General features: G+C 42.1%; 1 protein-coding gene across 1 annotated transcript in view; it reads left to right on the top strand.

Annotated features, from left to right (window-relative positions):
- TIMP3 (TIMP metallopeptidase inhibitor 3) overlaps positions 1-6,188 on the top strand; it is a gene marked incomplete at its 5' end in the record, with an annotated part of 8,735 nt that extends 2,547 nt beyond the window's left edge. The window contains 3 exons of the mRNA XM_010288925.1: positions 4,152-4,263; positions 4,930-5,051; positions 5,679-6,188. Of these exons, the coding sequence (XP_010287227.1) occupies positions 4,152-4,263; positions 4,930-5,051; positions 5,679-5,876 (432 nt within the window). The remainder of the gene's footprint in view (positions 1-4,151; positions 4,264-4,929; positions 5,052-5,678) is intronic.
- Between the last annotated feature and the right edge of the window lie 2,522 nt (positions 6,189-8,710).

Here is an 8,710-nt window from a genome sequence, read left to right as displayed (position 1 = left end):
TGATTGGCCGCCTGCTGAAAAAAAAGCTAAGGAGGCCTATGGCTCTGCACAGCTGCATGGGATCAACTCTGAAGATAAAACTAACATGTCAGTGTTTTTTGGCCACCTATAAACCTGTCTGCACCTGCAGATGAAAAATAAACAAGCCATTTAGTCTGTCAGTGTGTACTGAATTGCCTGTGAAAAGCATTGAGAGCCTTAAGAGGCAACAAACAATCTTTGTATTTCTTTCATGGGTTCCTTGGAGTTTGCTGTAGCTGATTCTTGCTCTCACTAACACTCCTGAACTCGTTGCTGAATTTCACCACTGAACCAGCTTGAGGCCTGGACTGGAGCACAAGGTCAGGCCACAGGCACAGAATAGTGCCAGGCTTTCTAGCATTCAGGTTTTTGGCTGACAAGGCCTTGTGCTTCTTCAAGCACCCTCTGCCCTTCCCCACTGCCGTCTCAAATAATTGAAGAATATTTCAAGATCACGTGTCAGAAATCTGCACATAACTGATGTAACCCCTGCATGTTCTGTGATGCTGCAGTGCATTCTGAGAATGGCCCAAACCTGTTTCAGGAAACTGCAAAGGAAATGAGGAGATAAGATATTTCTGTTCCATGTACACAAACACTCCTGGTTGACCATGGCAGCACTCTGCATAGGCTGCCAGGAGAAAGGAGCCTTTCCTTGGTTTGTTGCTAATCTGTAAAATGACTCTAAGGGGTGAAACCTGATAGTCCCAAGGGGAAAGAAGTGGGGTGGGATTAATTTAGTTTAATTTCAGACAGACTAAAATGAGATGTTGAGTCTTTCCTGCTGTCTTGATTGTCAATGGAGAGAGACAGGAACCACCAAAGTGTAATTCAGCCCACCAGTTGTAGACAGCTATTTTAGGATGGGCTGAGCTATCCTGGAGGTGCCTGTCCTTGGTGTTTGACTAGAGGGGATGCCCAATTCATGTGAAGCGCCTACATTTTAGATAGCTGAAGGTTAGGCAAGATGACTCCAAGCCTTGGTATCTAGTCCAACCTCACATGAGAAGGATAGAGAGAGGAACTTTGTATTACAGGGTGAAATGAAACATGCAGCAGGAGGCACCACAGGATTTGCATGTGTATTTCTGAGGCAGTATGGGGGCTGCTAAGGGGAATGCTGACACAGCTGTAAATAGAGCAGCACTAGCAGGCACCACCATGTGATGCTTGCTAATACTTTGTTCCCTGTCATTATGCTTCTGAAAATACACGTTTGTGGCGACAGGAGGACTCGGAGGGTAGCAGTTAGGACAGAGGCTAGCTTTATGGTTGTTTTTTTTCTGACTGGTCTAATAGCACTTCCAGTATATTTTCTGTATCCAAAAATAATGCTTAAGGTATTGTTTTATTTGTTTTGAAAGAACGCATCTGTAGAAGATTCCCCCTTGCCAAATTTTCTTTTTTTCTCCCCTGAGAACCAAGGTCATGGTGAATTTTCTTTAGTCATCAGAAGATGAGGCAGACCCTGCCTGCCCCCAACACCGGGTCAATTAGCATGAAAGTTGGTAGCATTGATGCAGGTCACTGAGGGGTGAGATTAAGTGTTTTTTGAGAGGCTGCGCTTCCTTCAGCAAACCTGACAGTGCTGTCCCTGATGGTAATGTGAATAGGAAGTTAGGTCCTGGAGTCAAAAACCAGACCCCAGTTCAGCATCACTAGTTACTTCATAGGCAGTCATGCTGAGCTTGGTGGTGCAGAAGATGTGAGGAGTGATGACTGTAAGGGTCCTGTAGGAAGGACCTGAGCACCTTCTCATAGGACTGATTAGTGTAGCCGCGATTAGTCTAGATTAGTCTAGAGCCCTTTCTGCAAGGGGGAAAATGGGCTCAAAGTATGCCCATGCACGTACAGACTTCATAGCACAGATATTTAATTAGCCCAACACTACTTGGAGCTTAGAATTCTGAGTGACAAATCACTTGTACTGCACATGCACAGCATACAGCTGTCTGCAGTGTAGATAATGCACTGCCTAGAGAGACTGGGCAGCCCCGGCTGTTATCTTAGCTAGTCTTATTGGCTTATATACTGTTATCATAGCTTCCTGGTGTGACGCACACTAGAATGGGGTCTGAACACATGATCTTTATTGTATATGCCTTTCATCGCAGTACCCTTGTGAAGCAAGGCAGAGTTGTTCTACAGGAGGAGGAGCAAAAGTGTACTGAGGGCTAACTCACATATCCAAGGACAGACAGTATGCTTGTGCCAGAACCTAGATCTACAACTATCTTGAGCATGATTGGAAAATCTGAGTAGATCATGCCATACCAAAAAAATTGCAGGGATGAAGTAGAGATTAGGCAAGGTTCAGTTCTTCCATATTCATTGAAAGACTTTGCTCACTTATGGACACAATGGTGTATTCCAAACATGATCTGTGAGCTTCTGTTGATATAGTATGATTAATTTAAAAGAATGCTTTCCTTGCACATTTGCTGGGCGTAGAGGAAGGCTGGAAAATGCAGAGCCTTTAGCATGTGTTTTGCTGTACACAGCAGTGCTGTTACTGAGTTGTGATACTGTTACAAGATTATGCTGATTGGGGTAATACAAGGAGAAAAAAAAACCCGGCAGACATTCCATGGATGCCCAGAAGACAGTTTGACCTCTCAGCATAGTAGGATTAGTAGTAGTTTTTTGTTCTTTTCATATGCAGTATCTGGGCCTAGCGTAAAATCCGTTAAATCTACAGACATCCTTTCACTGACTTCATAGAGGTATGAATCGGACCCCTAACACAAGAAAGAATAGCACAGATTAATTTTGTAGAAGAAAAAGGTTTGTTGTTTTTAAAGGAGGGGGGGAATAGTGAAAGATGAACAAATAAGGACATGTACCCTGGGATAATAGGGGACTTCAAGAAATAGAATACAGCATGGAGGAGAATGCACTGCTCAGGTGACACAGCAGCAAGGATCTATATCTCTGGGATTGTTTGGGACTTTTTTTTCCCCTCTTTTGCTTCACTTTAATATCTACAGTTAAACTGAATGTGAATGGGCTCTCTATCAGTAAAGCTGACAGAAGAATAGTCTGGGAAATGCTTTGAAACTGTGATTCTCTCTGACTCCTATTTTTTACCTTTTAAACATTGGCCATTCATACAGTTGGTGGGGAGGGAAGAGAGACTGAATACTTTGAAAAGATAACCAAATTTTAAAGATGAAATTTGGTGCAAAATCATCCTCAGTGTTTTAAAATTAGGATACGTTTTATTGGGTCAAATGTACACACGCAGTAGTTGTTGCATTGCTATGTGCAGACTTCATTATGCTACGAACAGGCGTGCATGAGTTTCCCTAAATTGCAGTGGTAGGGTCAGGTCAGACAGGGACACGTGCTAATTTCTGACTGAATCCAACTGCCGGTATATCTGTGGGTTCATATTTCAATTAAACTGAACTGCATGTTGGCTTCCACTTAAGAAAGGTTATGAAAAAGGAGAAGGAGCATAGAGGAATTATGTATACATGATATTTTCTTTATGATGCCCATGAACACCAGGCTAATTTTAGGAGATGGGATAGAATTCTATTTCTGTATTCATTTAGTTAGAGAAACATCAAATCCTTGCTGAGGTCAGCAGGAGTTGCGTATGCTAGGTGTTTGAGAAGGAAGTGTCTGGCTTGATGATTTAGATCAAGTGCCAAAAGTTTGAAACTCTTACAGAAGCAGCACTGGAAAATAGGGTCATTGTTTAAAAGAAAAATCCCTTAGTTCAAAAGAAATTGTTTAAATCACATGAAGGGGAAAGATTCCAAACTTGAAGTAATTTAATTTCTCCCTAATTATGAGCTATATAAAGAAAAAAGAGTCTTCCAGATGTTGGCAGAGCTTCCAATGTTGGTGCTTTGCTCACTCAGTGCCTCACTGTAACTAATGTGAGTGGGGAAAAGTGGTCCCTGTGCTGAATTGTAATGGCTTGTTAACAGGTGGGTGTTCTCTATCAGCAGATCTGGTGGGAAGATGTGCATCAGAGTCCGGCTAGTGCCATTAGTCCTTTACCCTTGTAAAGGCTAGAATGTCACTGCTTGTCACCACAGTCCAGGAACATAGATTGTAAAGAATCTAAGTGAAATGTTGTTATCTTAAGATGACTTAAAGCATTTTTATTTTTTCTCTAGATGTACAGGGGCTTCCAGATAATGCCACATGTTCAGTACATCTACACAGAAGCCTCTGAGAGTCTTTGTGGAGTCAAGCTGGAGGTCAACAAGTACCAATATCTGATTACAGGTAAAGGACAGTATACTTTGTAATCCAAACCTCTTCTGTTCTATACGTACATCTGCTAAGGAAATGGGCAGCTATGTACACGGCTCTATACGCAGTTTCCCAATTATTAAGAGAGCCAAGAGTATCTTGGTGTTCCTGGTGTTCAGTATTCTTTAATGGTAGGAGTCATTTCACTCTCTAGATTTCCCTCTTTCCTAAAGTGTCTCTTATACCCAGCCACGTTGTGACAAATACACTATATGAGAGTCCACAGCTGTCAGTCCATACCTGAGCTAGCATGTCTGTCACAGGGAACTTTTGGAATAAGCTGGAGAAATGCAGGCTGCTGAGATGGGGGGATGCAAGGAGATAGAGATGTGGCAGTTGCCAAGTCTTGCTTCTAGGGAAGCTGTCAATTCACTTAGTTTTGCTCTGTTGTTGAGAAGAGCTTGACAACATTATTCACCTGCATGTTGTTGCTGGTGCTTACAGCCGGCACAACACTCCTAACTTACAAAAGTGCTGTAATCTTGCTGGGGAGAGATTCCTGAACCAGTTAATAAAAAGAAAGCAGTTGCTGAGCAGTGACTGAAGCCAAACATATTGAGAGCATTAGCAATCTCAGGAAACGAGAAAAGTGCTTGAGCTGAGAAGTGCTAACTTGTGACCATGTCTCTTGTTTTCAAGGCCGTGTGTATGAAGGAAAGGTTTACACTGGCCTTTGCAATTGGTATGAGAAATGGGACCGGCTGACTCTGTCCCAGCGTAAAGGACTGAATCATCGTTATCATCTGGGCTGTGGATGCAAGGTATGTGTGTCTCTAATTACGTGGTGTTAAGACATTCAGACCCTAGAATTCCATTTCCCTTGGCTGGTAATACCAATGATGCTGGTGAACAGCCAGGAAAAGAAATGGAGGACAACAGTTTTTACAGGGAAAAAGTAAAGCTCAGCTTTAGTGTTGAGATGAGAAACAGTCAAATAAAAATGTGGAGTCTATGCCTTTTAAATGCCTTGTTGGAGTTAATTGGGGTTGGGGAAGGCTTTCAGAATCCATGCAGAATCATTTGCAGGTGAATGAAATCAGGTGCCAGAGGCTTGGCAAGATATGTCCAGCTTTTTTCCTGTGTAAACATTTTGAGTGTTTAAAACTTCACAGCCTGGCACTGGCACTAAGATTTTTGGCTCCAGGCCTGCAAAAATATAGACAGAAGCTCAACTTTTCTGCACCTGAGAAGCCCTTTTGACTCTGGAATTACCTGTGTATGTGAATCTAAGCACACGCTTACATGCTTACTGAACTGAGGCTGAATTTTGGGTTAATAAGCAAGGTTTGAGGGAGTGGAATTTTGAATCCCTTGTCTCTGGTAAAAAGACATTTTATATAATGTTGTTTTTCCATGTAACCTTACCTGATTGCTCTTTACAATTGCAGATTAGGCCCTGCTACTATTTGCCCTGCTTTGCCACCTCCAAGAATGAGTGTATTTGGACAGACATGCTCTCCAACTTTGGCCACTCCGGATACCAAGCGAAGCACTATGCCTGCATCCAGAGGGTGGAAGGTTACTGCAGCTGGTATAGAGGATGGGCACCTCCAGATAAAACGATAATCAATGCCACAGATCCCTGAGCACGCTACCCCTTCCTTATCTCCCCTCTCCCTTACTTGTGGCTGATCTTCCTTTGGACACTAACTCTTACCAGATCATGATGATGACAATGAAATTAGTGCCTGTTTTCATGCAAATTTTAGCACTTCATACGCTTAAAAAAGAAAAGAAAAAAAAAAAAAAGGAAAGAAAAGAAAAAAGTCTGTGCTACCTTACTGAATTTGTAATGACCTTTTCCATTTTTTGATACCACTCATTTTGATCAGACGACATTTGGGAGCTTACTTTTGCACACCAGAGGGAAAAATGAGAGGGAAAAGAAAAAGAAAAAAGATGGAGCTCTTGCTCTTTTACACGTATCATTAGCTGTAGCAATACAATCTCTATTTTTTTAGGAAAACAAAAATCTAAAAAGTATGTCAATTAGGCACTATATTCTTCTATGCGCTGGCTTTCCGTCACCCCTCCTCATGCAGTAAGTGCTGAAAGTATCTAGACAAATCTATCTGAAGGAAAACAGGTTTTGTTAATCAGATTGGCAAATGAAACTAACTGAAAAGAAACCCAGCCTAAACTTTGGAAAAAATGACGTCCAAAAGAAATCCTTCTCTATGGGAGAGATTGGCAATGTGATTGACTCCAGAAGTGGGAGAATTCACCTGGTGTGTCTGATCACATCATCTGGTAAAAGCATTGTTGACTGATTTGTCCTAGCTAATTCAGTTGCAGTGTCAATGCAACAGCACATTTGAAGTTCTGGCCTTCCCCAGAACAAAACAGAGTATTTTGGGGGTTTTTTGTTGTTGTTTAAAAAACAAAAGTCCCATCCCCTGTGTTCAGGGAGGTAAATCCACCTACAGCAGAGCAGATGAAGTGCTGTGCCATCCTGTTGTGAGCAGCATTGGCCCCTGAAATTTTTCCAGTTTAGCTTCACCAGTAAAACCAGCTTGCGAACACCTTAAATCAAACAGATGCAACAATACCAGCTGCAAATCAATCACATGGAAGAGGGAAAGGGGAGACTTGCTAGAGCTCTTACTATTAAAAAAAAAAAAATCTCTATTGCCAAAATAGTGTTTTGCTGAACTAAGATGTATATACACATAATGACATAAGCTATTTTTGACAGGACGTGGAATTTTTTTGGTGTTATAAACAAAAGAATGATTTGATTGTGTTTTAAAGACAGAAAGATTGACATTCCGAGTCAGTGAGTTGTTTTTAAGATATTGAAGCTCCAGTGTCTCTGCAGTGGTGGCTACAGTCACTGTTTCCTCTGTACCTCCTTGTGCCACAGTTCCTCCCTGCAGCTACACTAGCTGCATTTGTTTGTATAGTGAAAGGAAGTGTGTGTGGGGGCTAGGCAAGGGAAAGTGGTCTCCTAATAAGTGCTGGCTGGGATCATAAAATTTCAGCTGCCCAGAGGATTCCTTCTGCGTCAAGTGCTGTGTTTCCCTCTAGGCACTGTTAAGCATAGCTCTGTGCATGTGCTCATACCATATCCTGCAGTGATGTGGGAGGAGGAGCCTTACTGTCTTGTGCTTTGCTGTCGACTGGAGAAGTTTTTTCGTTCTATTTTGTTTTTTATTAAGAAAACTATAATATAATTTTTCTTATCAAATAAAAGTATTTTAAGTTTAATGATGGTGAAGAAGGGGTGCTGACAAAATGGGTGACTGAGTTTTGGATGGGGAGGGCTTGGGCAGGGAGAAGATTATGCTTAACTTCATTTTTGTATTATTATGATTATTTATCTTAAGTTTCCATGTATCTTCAGTTCATTCCACTTACAAAGCAGAGCTGCCACCAGCAGGAAAGAGTATTGCAGTGATTCCAGCCTGGGGCAATACACCATTTTACAGTCAGTGACCTAAATTACTGGAGAGTTGTTTGGGCCCTCTTTGCCAAATGGAAAGGAAAAGGTGTCTGAGATGGGCCCTGGTGAGTTTTTAGGTTCCTTGCCTGCTACCAGAGCTCTGACAGATACACACCCCCTGAAATGCCCCATTTACTAGATGAACTGTTGCAGTAAAAAGCTCATAGCTTCATTTTTAACATGGGCTTTGAAGGGCATTTTCAAGGAGTTGATGTAAGAGGTGCCTAGGTCTGCTGTGTTTTTTTTTTTTCCCAGCTGCTGTGAGTCGCAACGTAGCACAAAACACACTGAAAGTCTGTTGGATTTTCCTGTGATTCAGGCTTGGAACACTTTTCAGAAATCCTCTTCCCTGTGACTACTCCTAAAATATGGGTTGGAGATGAGAGGGAAAGTAGGGTGCTTCACAGCACCCATCATAGGATCAGGTGGTGGGTCAGAATGTTGCCCCTTTTGGCAGAGAATGGGGTTGGGCTTTGGGCACAGTGGAGCAATCTCTGTTCGAGCTGTGCACAGCTGACAAAATCTCTGAAGGTCACTAAGGGCAGAGTGGAGCCAGCCTCGCGACCCTTGCTGTTTGCGTCATGTGGAGTTGGCATCGCTGGAGATGGCCCTCCTCATGTTCAAGGAGACTTGCAAAGCTGACGTCTCTTTGAGCAGCAGCCACTTTGCACGGCTTTGGAAGGCTAAATGAAAATGCGTCTCGATGCAGTGAAGTGTTGATTTGAATTTTCATTAAACTACAGCTCTGCATATTTTACCTGTCACTGATTCATTTAGCTAGCTGAGACATCACAGTATTGCACTCAAATTATTGTGAAAATATTTGCGTTCTAATGCTATGAGGACTTGTATCCCTAAGTAGGATATAATGTAGCTTTGTGCTTTGTAAACAACAAACCAGCAGATGCATTACCAGAAAATGAAGCATATTCCCATTTTGTATTGCAGACGGTAAAATATTTCTGAGATGCAGACAGC

The sequence above is a fragment of the Phaethon lepturus genome, unplaced genomic scaffold (genome assembly GCF_000687285.1).
Source record: "Phaethon lepturus isolate BGI_N335 unplaced genomic scaffold, ASM68728v1 scaffold1286, whole genome shotgun sequence".
Classification (NCBI taxonomy): domain Eukaryota; kingdom Metazoa; phylum Chordata; class Aves; order Phaethontiformes; family Phaethontidae; genus Phaethon; species Phaethon lepturus.
This window is presented reverse-complemented; position numbering and strand designations above follow the sequence as displayed.